The sequence below is a fragment of the Gadus chalcogrammus genome, chromosome 8 (assembly GCF_026213295.1).
Source record: "Gadus chalcogrammus isolate NIFS_2021 chromosome 8, NIFS_Gcha_1.0, whole genome shotgun sequence".
NCBI classification, from domain to species: domain Eukaryota; kingdom Metazoa; phylum Chordata; class Actinopteri; order Gadiformes; family Gadidae; genus Gadus; species Gadus chalcogrammus.
In genome coordinates, this window is record NC_079419.1 from 12321291 (window position 1) to 12342604 (window position 21314).

At 43.9% G+C, this 21314-nt stretch overlaps 2 protein-coding genes across 2 annotated transcripts; both read left to right on the forward strand.

Moving 5' to 3' along the window:
* The first annotated feature begins 958 nt into the window (after window positions 1-958).
* On the forward strand, window positions 959-13571 carry casq1a (calsequestrin 1a). Its single transcript, XM_056596068.1, has 11 exons — window positions 959-1391; window positions 4936-5029; window positions 5384-5484; window positions 6033-6144; window positions 6414-6487; window positions 6763-6893; window positions 7243-7288; window positions 7506-7560; window positions 7949-8049; window positions 11144-11218; window positions 11458-13571. Exons 1-11 carry the CDS (start codon window positions 1155-1157, stop codon window positions 12040-12042), a joined length of 1611 nt encoding a protein of 536 aa, XP_056452043.1. The 5' UTR covers window positions 959-1154; the 3' UTR covers window positions 12043-13571.
* A 3402-nt stretch (window positions 13572-16973) lies between these two features.
* On the forward strand, window positions 16974-21279 carry si:rp71-1g18.1 (uncharacterized protein LOC559922 homolog). The gene is made up of 4 exons (XM_056596075.1): window positions 16974-17434; window positions 17819-17949; window positions 18337-18409; window positions 18556-21279. Exons 1-4 carry the CDS (start codon window positions 17140-17142, stop codon window positions 19554-19556), a joined length of 1500 nt encoding a protein of 499 aa, XP_056452050.1. The 5' UTR covers window positions 16974-17139; the 3' UTR covers window positions 19557-21279.
* Window positions 21280-21314: the final 35 nt, after the last annotated feature.

A 21314-nucleotide genomic window follows, 5' to 3' on the forward strand; every position in this document is an offset into this window, starting at 1 on the left:
ACCTCTCCCAACACCACCCACCCCACCATAAACCTCCGCCAAATCTTTATTTCTCGGGGCCCCTTGTCGAGACGGGTCCCTCAGAAGGAGTTCTCTGCCCCTCTCTGGCTCCTTGTCCCTGCTTGACCCACGGAGACACATTCTAGCACTGTCCAGAGTGCCAGCAGGCAGCAAACAGACACCCAGACACCCCATCCGCTGCCCCACATCTCTTATTTTTAGCCCATATCTCTGCCACCTATCTGGGCTTTATATGGGAAGCATCCCTCCCCCACACCCCCAGACTAGGGCCTCTCCTCCCTCTCTATTTCCATCTCCATCCCCTTGTTTTTCCTCAAGTTGACACATATTAGTTATTTGTCGTCAGAGGGATGTTGGTCTGTCCAGCAGCAATGCACCCCAACTCTGACTCTGGTTTGAGTCTGGCCCCCCCCACACCTCCCTCTCTGTTCTTTGCTTTCTCCTCCTTACTTGCTTGTGCTCGCTCTCTCTCTCTCTCTTTACCTTGCACATTTGCTCCTTCTCTCTGTGTCATGTCATGTTCTCAGTCCATGTGGAGCGAGAGAGAGAGAGAGAGCGAGAGAGAGAGAGAGAGAGAGAGAGAGAGAGAGAGAGAGAGAGAGAGAGAGACAGCGGTCACACTTTCTCCTCACTCTGCCTTGAGGAATTCCGCAACACACACATGTTCACACACACGCACACACTTTTTGCAATCAAAGGCACATGCCAATCGCACCCATTAGCATACAAACAGAAATACAGTATGTTCCCTAGCAAAGCAGACACGCACGGAGACTTGTATGACCCCACAAACACACACACACGCACACACACATGAGCCTATTTGCCCGCGCACCTCATCTTCCTCTTCCCAATTGCTCCTCACGCACACACCCCCAAAAACACAGTCTGCTTATGCCCCGCCCCTCCTGCACCCAGTGCCCCATCAACGGGTCCCATGTGTTTTTTTTAATAAGGAGAGCTCAGGAGTTGGTCTTGCTCTCTTCTGGGTGACGCGGACCCCAAGTGCTTCTTCACCAGAACTTCACTCCACTGTTGGCTTTTCCCTCCTCTCCTCCGCACCCGCCCTCCCCTCTCCTATTGAAAGTACACATCCACACACGCCTCTCGCCCACCAAGGAGCCCTGGGAACCATGAAGTGGAGCTGGGTGTTAGCGGTGGTCCTGCTGTCGGTCGGGGCACCGTCCTGGGCCAAGGATGGCCTGGACTTCCCCGAGTACGACGGCAAGGACCGCGTCCACGACCTCAACGCCAAGAACTTTAAGTCGGTGATGAAGAAATACGACGTGATGGTGGTGTACTACCACGAGCACCCGGGGACCAACCGCGCCGCCCAGAGGCAGTTCCAGATCGAGGAGCTGGCGCTGGAGGTAGGTGCTGACTGACCCGGGGGGGGGGGGGGGGGGGACAGAACCAGTTTGGTGTTGGAGTTTTGCATATGACCAATGTTATGATGCTGCGTTAGAGACCAGTGGACCACTCAAAATAATGCAGTTCTGTGCTAGGGGTTATAACTTTTCCTGCATATACACTATTGATATAGTATATTTTTAATATGATGAGAGGACAGAATATGATATATATGGTACAATTTGACATGAGATCATTTGATTGAAATAATATCATTAGACAATGTAACATGATCATATATCTATGATATGAAGGGCTGTGATATGATATATATATATATATGATATAATATTTGATATGACATAAAGGTATGATATTATATGATACAGACTGACTGATCTATGCTTTTAATTTCGCCATGTCATGTTTATTGATCTCCACCATCACACTAGAAAATGCCCATTGGAACCATATACCAGCACCAACGTTTGTCCCCTCAGAAGAGTCAGAGTTGTATTGGGGAGGTTAAAGGGCTGTAATTGGATTGTCTCCGTGAATAGGACCCCATATATTGTTTACACAGGAGTTGAATTGAATAAGGAAGCCGTTTCGAAATGCTAGACACATGTGGCTATTATGGGAGGTACTTTCACAGATACCGTATGGTTGGAAAATAGTCGCGGCTCTGCTTGCATCAGAACTGCTGATTGCTGGGGGTTTGTTTGGTTCATATTTTTGTAATGTTTACATTATGCTGTGCGATGCTGGCTAGCATTAATCCACCTGGTGCTTAAGGGAGCTGTGAGGATCAAAGATGGCTTCCTTTATTTTGGCAAAGTGATGACCAAGAGCTTAAGGATCTTAACTCATGTCTGGTTAGTATTTGTGTGTGTGTGTGTGTGTGTGTGTGTGTGTGTGTGTGTGTGTGTGTGTGTGTGTGTGTGTGTGTGTGTGTGTGTGTGTGTGTGTGTGTGTGTGTGTGTGTGTGTGTGTGTGTGTGTGTGTGTGTGTGTGCGTGTGTGTGTGTAACTGAGAGGGTGTTAATGGCAGTAATGTTGCGTGGATACTGTTCGCAGTAACAGGCTGTCCATACCTATCATAGCGAAGTGATCAGTTCATCCAGGTCAGGGTAATTCTAAGATCAACACGCGCACACACTGTCCCTTCCCTTCCTCGCCTGCCAGACTGTATTGCTGGCAAGTATCCCAGACAGTACCCCGCACTTTGCATATGTTCTGTTTATTTGCTGTAAAAGCAGTTGCAGCTCTAACAATATCCAAGAGAAAACCCAGATACAAGAAATTGACCCATAATGGAGATGATCAGATAGTTAAATCGATGACATTGGGGCGCTTTATTGAACAGACGTAATGTCGCCCCCTGGTCTTTTATAGGCCCACATGAACGGTAGCCTTAACACCTCTCTCTCCTGCCCTGGGATAACATCAGACACCCATTACCTCATCCCTGAATGAAAAGTGACACGCCACCATGGCATAAGGAATGTCACAGATCAAACTCTGATACCCAGAGGTCTCCGGGGCTGGGGGGAGGAGCGTTGGGCATTAACCTATAGAAGCAAACAGGAATACAAAACCACGGCATCGCTGTAGTCATTTGGCCATTCTCCCTTCCAAGTGAGAGGCAAATATACCAAACACTTAGCTTAGCTGTATCAGTAAGATGTAAATATTGCAGATATAGGGGGGCGGCAGAAAAAGACAGAGGATAAAGTAAAGTAAGGGCATATGGGTACATCATATCAAGAAGATTGCGTGTTTCACTGACTTCCCTGAACATCTCCCGGCCCTACCACCAGTCCCTACCACTATGGGGGTCTGGCCCCTTGAGGTTTCCGATTCCCCATCACCCCAGTCCTGCCTGCTCAGCTTGGGCAGTACTGTTAGGACCCGTACTGTACCGGTCAGCGGATCACAGAGACCCCAGCGCTGACCGCCTCTCTGCTAAAATAGTCCCTTTGCTGGCAAGGTGGATCAGCCGGCTATATTTATCTCCAGTGGGTTGGGTTCCCTGCCGTGTTGTGTTGCTTCTCATCTTGAATACATTCAGCACTTAATGCTCATAAGAGCTGAGATTGAATAATTAAAGGACTGCGGTTATGGACTTATCTGTCTATTTAGTGGTGTTGATGATTTGTGCTTATAGTTAGCTATCTGTTAGCAACGTCTGGCCTTGAGTAAGATAGCAGGTCTTTTTGAGGATATAGGATTGGATTGCAAAACAAGACATTCCTAAAATAGGACGGATGTCATGCAAAATCATTCTTTTCAGGAATGTATGTGAGAGTTGTTTCCATATACTTTAATAGGATTCAACCACATTACCAGACAACCTATTTGTGTATTTGGTCAGCGTTAGCATGCTTACAGGAAGTTGCAAGAGATATTCCAGTGACCGCTTCTGAATGCAGGCTTAATGGCACTGCTTGAACATAAAAGTCATTACTGGCGGGAGCTTATCAGCTCCATCATCGTTCTATGACAGCCTTGTTAGCAAACTATTCACCCCTTTATGACAAGCAGCTAACCAATGATTGTCCCTTACAATGGTGCTTGAGTGTTAAAGAGAGAGATATAGAGACTAGAGAGAGAGAAGGTTTGTGTGTGTGTGTGTGTGTGTGTGTGTGTGTGTGTGTGTGTGTGTGTGTGTGTGTGTGTGTGTGTGTGTGTGTGTGTGTGTGTGTGTGTGTGTGTGTGTGTGTGTGTGTGCTTGTGTATCCACCTGTTGCCTTGCTCACACCGCTGCTCTGAGAGGCTGCCAGTAGCACCTCAAGAACAACTCCATCGATGCAGTTTGGCGGTAAACACAGATTGTCGCCATTGGTCAAACTGACTGTCACTCACCAGGGTTCAAGTTTCACACAGATTTAGAAAGTGCAGAGGCAGCAGTCTCATAATGAAAGGCTTTTATGGTAATGAAACAAGCAAGTGATTCAGTTTGTTTGTATACGACTGTGATGGCCAGACGGGACGATGCTCCATGAGGCCTTTATGTGTGCCAGGCAAGTGAGGCGTCAATAAATGTTGCAGCTGATGTCTTTTGTTGAGCTAGCAGGCTAGCAGGCCCAGTAGGCTAGCAGGCTAGTAGGCTCAGTAGACAAGCTGGCTAGCAGGCTTAGTAGGCTTGCAGGCTTAGTAGGCCAGGTAGGACACCAGACTTCAATGTGAGAAGCTGACTGTCAGAGCCAATGAGGGACTAGTTTATTAATAATCATTTTGTTAAAAGTAGTTAGTTCCGTGTAAATGATAAAAACATTTCTGTACTTTTGGGCTTCCGGTAAGATAAATACTGTGTCATTGTTTGGTAGTAACTAGGATTGGACATAATTTAGTTTGGAGTCCGATACTGTCGGAAGCAACAAAAAATGTTGACCATGCATTTGACTTAATAATAGTGTGAATTTTCTAAGTAAACGCGTTAAAAAGACTTCTGTGTTCCATCAAGTGGAACACCGAAGGAGAGCTGGAAACTAAACAACGAGCGCCACTATAGTGACCCTGCAGTGGCTTACGAGTTATTCTGACCACATCATTCTTTTTACAGCTCGCAGCCCAGGTCCTGGACGAGTTTGACGACGAGGATATTGGGTTCGGCCTCATCGATGAGAAAAAGGACAAGATTGTAGCCAAGAAGTTAGGTAAATAAATTTGAACTTAGAAGGAAATATCGAACATATACAAATGACACGCCAAATGCATGCCAAAAATTGGAAATGTTATATCAGCTGAGTCAAGAACAGTGAAAATGCTAAATAAGAAAATAAGAAAAATGCTATATAAAAATAAAGATACTTTAGTTGCCTGTAGGTCGATGGCATCTAAGATCGCTGGCTGCTTAAAAACACTCAACAATCTGAAGAAAAAATTAATTCTCCACTACGCTTCAACAATCCCAACTACCATTACCAAAAACCATTCCAACTCACAACACTTCCCTCTGGTGGTGGACATTGGTCATCAACCTGTTTCTCTCGATCCCTTTCTCATCCTAGACCTCGATGAGGCCGACAGTATCTACATCTTCACCGACGACGAAGTGATTGAATACGATGGAGAGCTGGCCGCGGACACCCTTGTGGAGTACATTTTTGATGTTCGTGAGGACATAATCTCTCAGTTAAAAACCTATCAAATCAATAACCAAAACCATTAAAAACCATTTAGGAACATACACCCCCATGAAAAAATTGTGGTGGACAAAGTACACAACTCCATTACTTGATTCAAAGTATAGATCCTCCCGGACAAATATTACTCCAATACACGTGAAAGTTAAACTAGTTGTTAAACTACTGGAGTACTTCAGTATTCAAAAGTACATTTTCTTTCTAATGTCAACTCAACACATTAGTTTTATCATTGCCACAAGGCCTTTACAGAACCTTATGACTCTGAAATAACCACCTGAAAGCACTGACTTGTACAGAAGCATAATGCCTTTACTTGAGAAAATAATTGCTTGTTTTTTCTGAATCAACAAGTTACCTTTCTCAGTATTCTGAGATACATTTTCATAGAAAACTCCAAAGTCCTAAGGTGCCTGCCCAAAATCAACAAAAACAATGTATGGCAAATCTCAGGGGGAACTGAATGCGGAACCAAGATGACTGCTAGGTGGTATAAAGGCTGGTTCTGACCTAGGTGCTGGAAGACCCGGTGGAGATGATTGACAACCAGCGGGAGCTCAAGGCCTTCCAGAACGTGGAAGAGGACATCAAACTGGTGGGCTACTTTAAGAGTCACAAGTCGGAACGTAAGAATCTGTACACGGTGGTAGCATGATAAGACCTTTTGATTTCAGGACAATCGGTCAATCCGCCATTTAGAGAGTTGATTAGTTTTCATGTTTAATGGCTTACTTAAAATATCTTTATGAAAAATAACTAACCAGATTGATGCTATATTGTGATTGGTTCATGTGATTGGTTACATTATTATGTAGGGTTTATGCTGCTGAGTCAATATGAGTCATGCCAGGGATGACGTTCTGAAACATATTGACGGATGCTTGCCCTTCTTCAGATTTCCTTGAGTTCGTCGACGCTGCTGAAGAATTCCATCCCGATATTATGTTCTACGCAACATTCAATGCTAAGGTGAACCATAAAATTATCTGATATATTATTTTTAGTTATTTAAGTTGCATCCATTTGACAAACCAAGATAAAGAGATGATGCTTACCAAATTAACTTGAATATTTGACATAAGATTATTCTTTCTAAACATTATTCCCATTAATATTTAATTAGACACTACATATTTGTTTTAAAATAATTTGTAGAAAAACTGTTTTAATAGTGTACAAGCTCAAGAACCTTCCAATGTAATTATTTTAAGATAAATACTTCCATTCCAACGTGTGTTTCCCAGGTGGCCAAGACTCTAGAGCTGAAGCTGAATGAGGTGGACTTCTACGAACCCTTCCTGGCCGACCCCCTGGTCATCCCTGGCAAGCCCTACACTGAGAAAGAGCTGGTGGACTTCATTGAGAATCACGACAGGTGATACGCCCGGAACCCGGCTGCTCTCAAACAGAGTCGACAATGAGCGAGCCGTGTTGTGGGGGAAAGAGGATCGTACTGGGAATGTGAAGCTCTGCACCATTTAAAGAAAAACTAATTTTGGTGGGGGTTGTGTTTTGTGTGTGTGTGTGTATGTGTGTGTATGTGGGGCTATGACGACAAACGTTTTGATGGTTAATACCAAACTCCCTTTTTTTTTTGTTAATGCCAGTTATCAACAATGGCGTGTGACATGACAGTATTTCATTGCAATACCGGTAGTGTCGTTCCCATGATATAAATGTGCATTCATATTTTAAACTAACATAACATTTCTGTGTCTTTAAAGACCAACCCTGAGGAAGCTGCAGCCCCACAACATGTATGAGATCTGGGTAAGCGTTGTATAATATCTGATATTTAATAAGTGATATCTGACCTGAAACTTTTTCATCATCTAATTATTGCAAAAAGTAAAACTCTGCCACAATTACAAACTCCAATTCCATGATCAATACATGAAACACTGTTCAACCAAATACCAACATTCAAAGCAATGTAAAAATTATAACAATTTCAAATCACCAGTAATTTGATATCTTATGTTAATAGGATGATGATGTTGGTGGTGAACACATTGTTGCCTTTGCAGAGGAGTCTGACCCAGGTAAAAGGGCCTCCATTCAAATATAGGAACGATTTGACTTACAAAAATCCTTGCTTGGGTTTCACAGTGCAGATTGAGGAGTCGCATATGTTTTGGGCGTTAAAGAGCAATTAAAAACTGAAATCAACATGCTACATCGATTTAAATTTGTGCATGGTTGGCACCCCGTCTGGTTAAATATAGTAATTAGAATGCAATTATTTAACTTGGTCAGGAAAATGACAGCGTCGCATTGTATTTACTTGAATTTATGACATTCATTTCAGCCATTAAGAAATTACAATTGCAAAGAAATGTTTTTTTCAGTTACACAGTTTTATTTTAGTATTTATTTGCTCTGTTTAGATAATTCTTCTAAGCTTAATTTTTTTTCCCTCTACTTACCCAGATGGTTATGAGTTCTTGGAGATCTTGAAAAAGGTTGCAGAGGACAACACAGATAACGACGACCTCAGCATTGTCTGGATTGACCCTGACGACTTCCCGCTGGTAAGAAAGTGATCATAACCAACTTAGACAAGGCAAGGCAACTGTAAGGAGACCATTTCCTTAACCAAGCTTACTAGTGATAAAGGCATCTACAAGTTTTTGTAAGGACATGAGCCCTCTAAGTCAAAAAAATTTAAATCTGAATCCATGATAACCCCTCAATTTCTGTCTTTGATTGAGGTTCTCAGGGACAGAGAGTGAAGGTGTTGCGTTACTTTAGGCCTTTCCGTTTTAGCACCAAATGCATTTATCTCGGTTTGCCCTCATTTAATCAAAATCTAAAATTTTGATTAAATTTTGAAAAGTGGAGATATTGATGGCCCGTCTGTTGCCTTCAATTTGATCGGTATAAAATACTGCAAACTCATTGCATTTCTGTGGGGAATGGAGATCAGTCTACGGCTGAACCCTTTTTTTGTCTCAGTAATATTCAGTAATACTAGCAGTACAGCTTAGTTGTTATCAGCCTATGGCCATGATGTGGCAATGATACTGGTGTAGGGCTTTGGCTAGGATTCATTGACATAAGCTCATCTTTTTTTTTTCTTTTCTTTTTTTGCTGCTTCAATGCAGACCGTTTTACTTACCAATCGAATTCTCTTCTGTTTACATCTGTGCTGTTTACATTCCACCCGACGCCAATGCTAAGCTGCCACTAGCTAGGCTACAAGACATTGTAAGCCAAAAGCGTGGTGGCACATCCCGACAGTATCTTTATTGCGGCGGGGGATTTTAATCATGCCGACTTCAAGTCTGTACTTCACTCTTTCCACCGTAATGTGAAATGTGCTACCAGAGGGAGCAACACACTTGATCAGGTTCATTCCAACATAGCCCATGCATATAGAACCCAGGCGTACCCCCACCTAGGTCGCTCCTCCTGCACCTCTGGCACACACCCAAAATCAGAGCAAGTAGGCCGGAAGTCAGGTCTGTCAGGATTTAGCCAGAGGACGCCATCCCTAGGCTCCAGGACTGCTTCAGCTCCACAGACTGGGACATTTTCAGTGGACTGGGAGTGTTGACACGTAGGTCTCTGAATAATTCTCTTGTCTCAGTCCTTGACTACATAATTTTTTGTGTGGATATTGTTACATCCTGGAAGCAGATCCGTGTATTCCCAAACATTAAACCCTGGATGATACCAAAAGTCAAATCATTACTACAAGCCAGGAATGCAGCGTACAGAACCGATGACACCAATGCATACAGCGCGGCGAGATCTGACCTGAAGAAAGGCATCAGATCTGCCATGCTAGCATAGAAGACCCGTAGCATTGAAGCACAGTTCAACAGCGCCTCATGCCCCCGGCAGGTGTGGGAGGTCATCAGGGCAATAACGGACTACAAGGGAAGAACATCCCCCCCTGTCAACAGCAGCTCCCCCCTAGCGGAGGAGTTAAGCATCTTTTACGCACGTTTTGACAGGAACAACAAGGACCCGGTGTGGCCCCCTCTCCCCTCTGATGGCTCCACCCTAGGCCTGAGCACTCATGAGGTCAGACTCAGCCTACGCAACATCAAAATCAGGAAGGCGGCAGGCCCAGATGGAGTCCAGGGACGGGTGCTAAAGGACTATGCGGCTGAACTAGCACCAGTTCTCACTACCATCTTTAACCTGTCTCTGGCCTTATCCTGGGTCCCACGATGTCTCAAGGCAGCAACAATAGTCCTGGTTCCCAAGAAACCGAATGTTCCAGGTATGAACAACTACAGGCTTGTAGCACTCACTCCTATCGTCGCAAAAGGCTTTGAGAAACTGGTCATGAAACAGATTAAAGCCTCCATACCGCCATCATTAGATCATAATCAGTTTGCTTACCGGAAGAACAGGTCTACAGAGGATGCCATTTCCATTGTGTTACACACTCTACTAGAACATCTTGAGCACAGGAACACATATGGGAGACTCCTTTTTGTTGACTTTAGTTCAGCCTTCAACACTATCCTTCCAAACAAGCTACACAGCAAATTACACAAACTCGGCCTGAACAACACATTATGCAACTGGATTTTGGACTTTCTAACACACCGCACACATCATGTCAGGATTGGCAAGCACGTCTCCCCCACCCTGCCCATGAACACCGGGGCCCCTCAGGGTTGCGTGCTTAGCCCACTTCTCTACACTCTTTTCACTCACGACTTCTGCTCCTCTTCTCCATCTACCCTCATAGTGAAATTTGCTGACGACACAACAGTATTTGGCCTCATCACAGGAAATGATGAGACCTCATACAGGAGGGAGGCCGAGAGACTGATAGAGTGGTGCGGTGATCACAACCTGGTTCAACCCCACAAAGACCAAGGAAGTGATCATCAATTTCCACAGAGCCAGACACCTCAGCCACTCTCCACTCCTACTCGGAGGGGAGGAGGTAGAGAGGGTGTCCAACTTCAAGTTTCTAGGCGTGACTGTGGCCGACGATCAGTCCTGGAGGACCAACATCACCTCTGCCGTGGGCAAGGCACAACAACACCTCTTCTACCTGCGGAAACTTAAAAGGGCAAAACTTCCACAGGGACTGATGGTCAACTTCTACCACTGCGCAGTAGAGAGCGTAGTCACCTACGGACTGCTGGTGTGGTTCTCCAGCTGCACCAGGGCAGAAAAGGAGGCCACAGTCTTCCCGCTGCCTACGCCGGGTGAACAACATCCTACAGGACCCGTTCCACCCAGTGCAGCATCTCTTCGAGCAACTGCCCTCTGGACGAAGATACTGTTCCCTCCGCTCCAGGACCAACAGACTGACCTCTATCCACAGGCTGTCAGACTGCTGAACGAACAACCTGCCCCCCGCACCCCCCACCCAACACCCAACCCCTCGGTCCCATAACTCCCACTATAACTCCCACTCAATAACTGTGAACTGGACTGCATTGCTGCACTGTACACTATTTTCCATCTATTACAGGACCCCCCTGTAATAGATGGAAAAAGCTAATTTATATTAGCTTTGGCTAGCTTGTAACATTTTAAGGGCTTTATTCATAATGGTACTTCCGATATTAGGTTGATTTAAGGAAAGCAAAAAAGCAAAGGTCATCATAATTATTATATTTTGAGTGACACTTCTTTTTATTTGTTCTATAGCTGGTCCCTCACTGGGAGAAGACTTTCGGAATCGACCTGTCTGCGCCGCAGATCGGTGTTGTTGATGCTGATGATGTAAGTAGTACTCGTGGTTTATAAAGTAAATTCATAAGCAACATTTTAGTATAAAGATGTAAAAGTTATCAGAACTAAACTTTGATATAGTACATTTAAATGGGAAAATGCTTATTGCTTTTCCTGACGATGATCGGCATCCCAATGATGGTTTTCAGAATTGTTTACTGGATCATTACGTTTTAAGGTAATTGGTTGACGAATACGACTAGATACTGATGGGGCCCTTGTTACTACAGGCTGACAGTGTATGGCTGGACATGGACGATGGGGACGACATGCCAACCGTAGCTGAACTGGAGGATTGGATTGAAGATGCTCTGTCAGGAGATATTGATCCTGATGATGACGACGATGATGACGATGATGACGACGATGACGACGATGACGACGATGATGATGATGACGATGATGATGACGATGATGACGATGATGATGACGACGATGATGATGACGACGATGATGATGACGACGATGATGACGATGATGATGACGACGACGACGATGATGATGACGACGATGATGACGACGATGATGACGATGATGATGACGACGATGACGACGATGATGATGACGACGATGATGATGACGACGACGACGATGATGACGACGACGACGACGATGATGATGACGACGACGACGATGACGACGACGAGGATGATGACGATGACGACGATGATGATGACGATGACGACGATGACGACGATGATGACGATGATGATGATGACGATGATGACGATGATGATGATGACGATGACGACGACGATGACGATGACGATGACGACAATGACGATGATGATGACGACGACGACGACGATTATTAATTTAACAAAATCATTATTTATTCTGAGGCCTGACCAATTCAGCTGTCAACAACTTCAAGTGTCTTGATTCATCCATTTTTGTATTTTATTAAAGGGGACATATTATACCGCCAGTTGACAGTGTGATTAGTCCTTAGAAGCCGTTTTGAAAATCTGCAATGTGTGCTCATAGATCAGTCTACCAGCCTACCCAATGGACTGAAGCAAACGTTGCTCATCTATCCAGCACACATCTAGGTGGACAAGTAGAGTCCAGCTGCAGCCCCGGAGAACAACACCCTGGCGTGACAACAACAACCCAGGCGCGACGATAGTACTCTGGTGTGACTGAAGTGATTTATTTTTTTAACTTTTTTTACACTCCGCTATCAGAAACCAAAGATCAACCATGGATGTAAGTGAGTAGTAAGCATTCATGTTCATGTTAAAGCCTAGCTGTGCCATGGTTTATTTACACTTCGCTAAATTCGAATATAATAATACCGTGCCCTTTTTGAAAAGTGAACTGCACTTCGTTCATTCAATTTAATTCAATTCAATTTTATTTGTATAGCCCTTAATCACCATTACAGTCTCAAAGGGCTTAACAGGCCAAATATTTATGACACATTTATGTTCAGGGAAGTAACTGAGAGAGACATGAATATTACTCAATATATTAAGCATATTGACAGTCTCCAAATAAATCACTTCCGTCACACCAGAGTACTTCCGCCGTGCCTGGGTTGTTGTTTTTGTCACGCCAGGGTGTTGTTCTCCGGGGCTGCAGCAGGATACTATAGAGGTGGACACGCCCACGCAGATTTTCAAAACGGCTTGTAAGGACCAATCACACTCTCACCTGGTGGTATAATATGTCCCCTTTAAAATTTGTTCAATTCCATTTGCTGTTTTCATCATCAAATCCCTGCGAACATGTCAATGCCCGCAGTCACAGCCACCAAATATCCTGTGCAAATCTTTTGGAAGAAACTTTTTAAGATCTCATCTTTTTTATTCCCACTGTATAACAGTGTCTTGTACAATAAAAGAAAAAAAACATTGGAAACTTTGACATCTAATGTTATTCATTTTATTTACATTTTTTTACACAACTCTAAGTTCGAAGTTTCAACGTCAATAGCGTTTTTTGTCTGAGTCCATCTGTGAGTCTGTCTGTCACATGTGCCGAATGTCTTCTTTCTCAATGTTGGGCCATCTCTCTGTGGCCCCAGACCTCCCCAGCTGAGGGCCAAACGAAGGGTGCTTATGGGGGTCTGCCTGCGACGAGTGCTATCATCCCCGGTGAACATCACCGTGTTAAGAAACATACATTGATTTGAACCGTAGAACTATGGTAACATTAACCAAATGTGTTATCGTGAATGTAACCTTACGTGCTAAAAGGTGCTGTTTTATCACACAGATGTTTTCTACAATGATGAAATATAACAACAGCGATATTCTATTTTTGTAACAAGGGAAAATACTGTAAAGTCTTAAATAAATAACAGCCTGGACAGAAATGCTAATACTGTATAGTTTCTTAACAAGGTCTCTTTTGTTTGGTGTGTGTGTGTGTGTGTGTGTGTGTGTGTGTGTGTGTGTGTGTGTGTGTGTGTGTGTGTGTGTGTGTGTGTGTGTGTGTGTGTGTGTGTGTGTGTGTGTGTGTGTGTGTGTCTGCATGTTGGTTTGAGCGTATAAGTGTTTCTGTGTGTCTGTGTTAGAGGCCCAGAGAGTGTGGAAGAGAAAGAAAGATAGCAAGAGTATGTGAGTCTTTGTGTCTGAGTAGACATTGTTTCCAAAGATTCCAGCTAAGGTTCTCCCTACTAACCAATATGGCCGCTAGGTGAATAGGGTCTATTTATATTAGGTCCTTTACATTTATCCAAAAAAGAAGTTTACTGCGTCTTCTCTCCTATACCACAGTAGCTTGAGCCTAATCTGTAAGCCTACGCTTCCACGGATAGGTTTGTTAAGGCCCTGTTTTAATATTCCAATACACTTGAAATATTAGATATTAGGATACACTAGATGCCCTACTTCTAGAGCGTTTGTATGCATTCCTTAAGTTCTGAATAGTTCTCAGCACAAAGTCTCTACAGGTCCCCGACTGACAATGCGAGACGGGTCTTATTAAACGTTTCAATAACAATATTGAATATAAATATAAAACAGAATTGCATGAATATCTTAGGTTTCTCATTGTGTACAGTCGGTTAATAAGGGTGGCATAAGGTGAATAGGGGTATTATTCACATAATTTCCTCTCTTGTGGCAGAATAGATCGATTTTACACTACCTGATTCAACGCTTTCCAATGGCCACTCGAGTTACCGATAGCTACATCCATTACCAGATTCCTTTAATGCTAACAGGGACTTTTGTAGTTTGGAGGTTGGTTTATATCAACAAAATATCTGAGTTTATTAATTCTTTAATGTAAAGAAAAGGCACATTGTCTATTCTTATCATGGTAAATGTAGTACTGTAGTTAAATAGAGGGTAGAACATACCCAATGGTTTGCTATAGGTTTTAGCTTTGGTATACCAGCTAAAAAAAATCCCAAGTCGTCTACTCCATTAAGGAATCATTCAATATTGGTATGATAGCCCATTGTTTATGATCGCTCATTCCAGTTTATGGTATAAAGACGATAAATAGACCCCAGTGTAGTGAGGTTGCATGACAGCCGGCCCTAGATACTCACGAGACTCATTAACAACTGTCTCTGATTCTGATTCATGAGAAAGTGTGCATGTTTTAAATCTTTTTTTTGCACCTGTATAGCGCATGTTTTAAGACTTTAATCATAAACCTTTTTAATGTTGTACCTCATAAGAATGTAGAACATGAATGAATACAGCCAGAGGGTATAATGTGAGGTATCCCAGATGTGTTGTTGGCATGAGCCCAATGCACAGGCCCATGTAGGTCTCAACCAAAGTAGATGGTTCAGATGGAGATTACTGCTCGAACTGAGGTGAAGGTTCAAGTAGAGTGTACTGCTCAGGCTAAGAAAGATTTGCCAGGGTAAAACACCAAACTATAGCTGATGTGCAGATTTTTATCCGAACCTAGCTCAAACCCAGATGAATGGCAGTAACTCATCAGTATTTTTAATGAATACATGGAACCTAGCTGTGTAAGTCAAGGTTAACGATCCATAGAAAGGGGAGGGAACAAGCTGAATAAAGGAGCTGACTAATGTAGAAGAATCAAGGAATCCTGGCGACGGGGACTCCATGGAGGACATCCACCCAGACTCATTCAACAGAAGAAACTGAACTTAGAAAATTGGAATTGAAAAATTAGAAAGATCTTCTCTCCAAACACTCAGCCCATTGGAAGCAAGCCTTATCCCTCAGCCCACAAAGGAAAGATTCCTCCCGTAGCCCCTCGGGGCTACGTACGCCACCTGCCATGGAACCAATTGAATAGACTTTTTCAGCCGCAAGGAAAGATTGAGATTCTCTCTCTTTTCCCCCTTTCCTAACGACCACCAACCCATTGGAGAGAGGTAGAATTTGATAGCAAAAATACCCAAAGACTTTGCCGAATTAGATATACCCAATATGTGCAACAGACGTCTTATTTACTTTTTTATGAGAAATATCCTTGACGGCATATTATAAGCCTTTACAGCGTGCGTTTTATAACTTGTATGTCTCTTATTGCAATGTCCCAAATATTTGTCCTGCAAATAAAATAATCAACCCATCCTTTTTTCCATCAATCAGTGAATTCCTTTGAAAGAGCAATAGAATAACGCTTCGTGAACGGTCAGCAGAATCAGTATAAGTATCATGGATCTTAGAGGTTACTTAGTCAAGTTCGAAGAAACACATCCCTAGAGTTAGTTATTTCCTAACTCTTTAACCATCCTAGCAAACTTCCAAGTGCACGGATCCCAGGGGAGAGCCATCATCACACAGACGCGATCGGCAGCCACGTCCCTGACCAGGGTTATGCTCAGGGGTGGGGCGCCGAAGCAAGCGGGGTAGGTGTCTGGTTAATATGATAGGTAGGGGCTGGGCGAGTCTCCCCACTGACCTGTTAACAGTTACTGGACAACAGGTTTTGCAAAATCCACCTCCCGTGAGGCGGTATAATCGACGGTTCTAACAAAACACAGCATGTACACCTTGTTCCCTTCTCACACACACAACCCATAACATTGTTCAAGTTATCCTATATGACCTCCCCGTACATGTTGTTCAGCCTATACCTCTCCAACTACACAATGCTTGGAAGAATGTCCATCTCGCCATGTTCATGCATTAGAGACAATCATTTGTGGATCCTGGATCTGCTTTATTCTGTTTGCTTCTCCTGAAATCCTTGGGCTCTCCTGAAATCCAGTGGGCTGATTCCCCTTGGCTATTTTGGCCTTGAGTTCTAATTGTTTTCTGGAGTGAAGATACATTCATACAGTCATGCAGTGTGTACTACTGAAGGCTGCCCCGACTTTAATAGTTGCCTAGTGGGCAGGAACCAAGAGCACTGAAAAGTCAGTGTTGAAGCACATAGTCTGGTATGTAACGAGAGACAAATTCTCCTGCTCGACCCTTAAGTTTGAATGATTGGTCTATTCTCTATCCTTGGCCATCATATGTCTTAAACAAAGTGCAACCACCCCTTCAAGGACGACACTGAATGTCTACTCTTGAGCTAGAGAACAGACCTTGCAGGGCACACACCCTCTGTCTATGATCGATGGCAACAGCAAACAGATTTGTGGTATAGGAGAGATTATTTAAATTATAATAAAGGTCTAATACCTAAAAAGTCATTGGTTTTAGTTTCAGAACAAAACTTAAACATCATCAAATCACCTATCTGAATATAAAAGTAGATTTTCATCAATATCTAGTTGTCACTTGTATAAATCCAGATCAGTTGGAATAACCAGTGTGTCATTAATACAACCCTTTAGAACGATTTACGAGGATTACGACATCACCCGGGAGCATGTGATCTGCCTTCACTGGTTCCTGAAACTCCGCAGCACGCATGCGTCCATTTGTACACGCCTCTTTCTCAAACCATGTGTTTGTTATCTGGTAAATAAAGACGGAAGACCAGAATCTGTAACATAGCAAATTCAATCATTATCAATGAATGATTTGCGCAGGAAAAAAACTGCAAACATGTCGGCCCCGGATTTAAACTTTCGCGCCCAGGTGGAGTCCGTTTTAAGCGAATTGGTAAAGGTCGCTACGGTGGAATTAACTAAACTGTTCGAGACACACTACCAAGCATGTGTTGTGTCCACGGTAAAAGGCGGGGGAGGAAAAGAAACCCTGCAAATACTGCAATGGCAGACAGAATCGGTCGGAAAGGCGGTGCCATGTAGCATTGGAGTTCAATTCAATGGACACCAATCGAGGAACGAAACAGCCGAGCATTCTGGTAAGGAAGCGTATCAGCTCTTTTTTGCAAAGAGTTTACTTCCTGAACGTTCAACGATGTCCGACGTAACTTACATTTTTATAAGCTAACCGCTGTAAACAGCGATTTGGGGTTTGACAATGATTTCAAAATTGCAAGGATACGAATAACTGATGATTTCTATTGTTTGCATTATCTGATTAATATTTTTTGGATGGTAACACTCTATTTACCACTGTTATATGCACGATTGTGAACAATACGAGTTTGTTTTGTTGTAATAACTCCTCGTTATGTTTCCACACTCGAAGGTGGAGAATTACGCACCGCAGTTAATCCTGCTGATCTGATGGAATGTGTGTGTCCTTTCCTCGCCGATCCCACCTCCCCCCATTTCCCTCATAGGTTCCCTAAACTTGAGAGGAAGGGCTGATTGTTTGAAAAGCAAAGAGGAGGAGCAGGGGTTTGCTTCAACAGACACCCCCACAGAAGAGGAAAATGGCTATGGCGAACGCCTGGGGCTACTTGTGAAAGAGGTCGGCGATGCTGAGTGATTTAAATCTTAGTGCCTTTACCGAAACCTGTTATTTAAAGTGACTGGAAATCGAGTCAATACCTTAGCGTTATGTCAATTTTTGATGTTAAAAACATTTTGGGAATTTTAGTTCAGACGAATTTGCAATTTCTAGGGTCAGGACTTTTGTTACTGGTACTAAAGCCAATGTGACTTCTGCTAGTTATTTCTCCAGGAATCATCTCTCCAAAGTCTCCCCCACATTTTTAATTAAAAAAAAATGAACTTTATCCACACCATTGTGCTCCCATATACCTTGTTATACAAAGTCATCATTCTTTGCGTCAAACTTTCTTGGCTCTACAAATGAAGGGATTACAAGGTCATAATAACTTCCTTTACCTTTCAGAATGCAAATCAAAGCCCTGTTGAAAGCAACTTTCCAACGCCACCTAGTTGCGTTAAAGACGCCATTAGCCATGGTGAGAAAATGATTCTCAATACACTTGTTTTAATCATTTCCTTGTTCCCTGCTCCCTTCTTTTGATGCTATCATATTAATTTAAATAACACATATTACATTATATCAATCTATTTTTTCCAACTCAAACCTACTTTCTTTCCACAGACCATCACAGACATCCCAGTTGTCCCCCGTCCAGCCCATCCAGGCCCAAGCAGCCCCCGCTGGTCAAAGGAGAGCCAGAGAGTGAGGTCGTCAATGAGGGACCGGTGGAGGCCGTCTGCCCGCCCTTCCCCAAACGGGAGCACCAGGAGCTGGAGGTGGCTCCCTCCGAGCCGGCGGCGGCGCCCCCAATGCTACGGCCTGAGCCTCAGCAGACCGCTGTGAGAACGGCCCAGGGCCAGGACTGCGGACCTTCCCCCTCCGACGCGGCCGCCGTGGCCCCGTTGCCGCAGGTCGAGGCGTGGGAGTGCGTTTCCCCGTCCAAGGTGGCTGCGGCGAACGACCTCCAGATGAAGCTGAAGCGCGCCAACCGCGGCCTGGTGCGGCCCTGCTCGGTGCAGCTGGTTGACATCGACTTGGCCTCAAAGTCGTCGGGCGCTCCCAAGAGGGTCGCTGCCCGTCACAAATCCGGATCGTCAACGTCGTCTTCGTCGTCCTTCTCCCCATCCCCTCCCCCGAAAGACCTCCGGCGCCACCAGGGCCTGCACACGGGCCATCGCCTGTGCTGCTACACAGCCTGCAGTAACGGCGTGTGGCGCCTGCAGGGGGTGGTGTCGCACACGCGCGACGGCTACCCCTGCAAGGTGTGCGGCAAGAAGTTCAAGCGGCGGAAGATCCTCCGGCGCCACGCGCGCTTCCACACGGGCGAGAAGCCATACGCGTGCCCCCGCTGCCCCAAGTCCTTTGCGCTGCGCAAGACCCTGCGGCGCCACGCCCGCTTCCACACCGGCGAGCGGCCGCACGACTGCTCGCAGTGCGGCAAGAGCTTCCGCCTGCGGGAGAACCTAAAGGCGCACCTGAGGTTCCACAGCGGGGAGAAGCCGTACGTGTGCTCCATCTGCGGGAAGACCTTCCGCATCGCCCGCAACCTGGAGAAGCACAACATGGACAAGTGCGGCTTCCTGGTCCCCTCCTTCAGGAAGATCGCCGGGTTGGTTGGATAGCAGAGGAAGGAACGCCTTTTTAAAAGCAGAAGTGTGCTGTTCCAGGGAACGGGATTGTGGGTATTACACTGGATTTGCGCAAAGTCTTTGACACCTGTCGCTGGTGTAAGTTCAAGCTCTTATTGGCTGTTATGTTCTATCGGAAATCATCCGTCCCTGTTCTTAGAAGGGCTTCAGCGTCGGGAGACATGTTAGGAGCTGAGTTAGCAGTTAGCAGGAAACAACTTTTCACTCACTAGGCAGTTTCAGCCTATGAGGACTCCATCCTTTTTGGGGTAGGAAGTCCCTTTTGGAATAAGTTTTTGGCTTTTATATTTTCATTTCTATTCAGGCTCAAACACATGAGAGGATGTGAAATGAAATCCGTTTCAGGTTTCTTTCAGCGTTTATTTGGAGGCCGTTGCAGTACTGTCATGCAATGACATTACAAGTTCTAATATGAAGATAACTAAAGTTTATCAGTTCTGTACAGATGTACAAGGGATCAGTTGGCTACCTACTGGCTAATACTCTTTATGTTCAAGGTTTGACTTCAACATACGTGCAGTTACTTTGTCAGTAGGCAAATAGAAGTACATCGATTTGGTCTAATCCTATTGTCTAATCCTATCCTTCTATACATTTTCAGTTTTTATAACAGAATAGACCAAGCTTTGATCTTCCCCATGAGGGATATTTCCTTGTGTTTTTTTTAATGTTTTTATATATATATATATATATATATATGTATATATATATATATATATATATATATATATATATGTATATATATATATATATATTAAAAAAAACATTTTAGTATAGTTTATTTGTACTTCATTATGTCTGTCAAAGATGTTCATTAAGTATTTTTATATGTTGTTATTTTTGTTACTGTTATTCTTTCAAAATGTTGTTATAAAATAATCTTCAGTCATTCCAAATAAATTTTTTAGCTAAAGTGGAACATTTTTTATCCAAAAGTGTAAATTCTGGTTCTGCATTCATCAAACGCCTGCCTTCACGATCCACACGGTAAATCTATCCTCTGTATGTTCCTCAAATGCTGGAACTGTACCAGTTTAAAACTTGAACCACAATACAGACATCTAACAGGAAGGGTTAAGGATATTGCTATTGGTAAACGGCCAAATTAACTTGCTTCAGACAACCTGAACCAACATCCTGTTAACCCTGCAATGGCCTGGCTTGGGTAATGAGACATGGGTAATCAGGGAGCATTAAAGGAGGAGGAGTCGAACGAGGGGGTAGGGGGAGGAGTATGGGCTCAAGGGACAGGCCTATGAGACTTGCTCATCTGGACCATTACATGAGGGAATGTTATTTTTTGTTCTGACTCAAAGCCATGATTGGTGGTTCTGAAACAGCAGGGCTGGCCAGATTTACCCCTTTTTGAATCACTCCCATTCTTCAACCAAAATACCTTAATTAATCTGAGTGATATTAGATGTGCCTACAAGGGGACTAGTCTCTGGAAGGGCAATGTTTGAATGAAGTAGTGTCAAAATATTGTATTATCCCTGCTTTCGGTTTCCCCCGTACCTAGAAATAAAGACCAATATGGAACTATTATTTCAGGTTCGGATTTCCTTCTGTAGTCCATCATCTGTCATTTCGAAGACCGAGGGGAATCTAAGCCAGTACCTTTCTTTGTTGTTTTTTTTCTACCAAGAAAATAATCTTCTTACCTCAATTCACTGCGCCTTTGCATAGATCTCTTCAGCACAGTGATGTCATCAACTCTTCTAGCATTCCTTG

Bases quoted from the DNA above. Each gene is read 5' to 3' on its own strand.
- casq1a (XM_056596068.1), top strand. From the start codon at position 1,155: ATGAAGTGGAGCTGGGTGTTAGCGGTGGTCCTGCTGTCGGTCGGGGCA. The intron at 5,030-5,383 runs GTAAATAAATTT...TTCTCATCCTAG, and splicing joins GATTGTAGCCAAGAAGTTAG to ACCTCGATGAGGCCGACAGT. The intron at 11,219-11,457 runs GTAAGTAGTACT...TTGTTACTACAG, and splicing joins GTGTTGTTGATGCTGATGAT to GCTGACAGTGTATGGCTGGA.
- si:rp71-1g18.1 (XM_056596075.1), top strand. From the start codon at position 17,140: ATGAATGATTTGCGCAGGAAAAAAACTGCAAACATGTCGGCCCCGGAT. The intron at 17,435-17,818 runs GTAAGGAAGCGT...TTTCCCTCATAG, and splicing joins CGAAACAGCCGAGCATTCTG to GTTCCCTAAACTTGAGAGGA. The intron at 17,950-18,336 runs GTCGGCGATGCT...TTTACCTTTCAG, and splicing joins TGGGGCTACTTGTGAAAGAG to AATGCAAATCAAAGCCCTGT.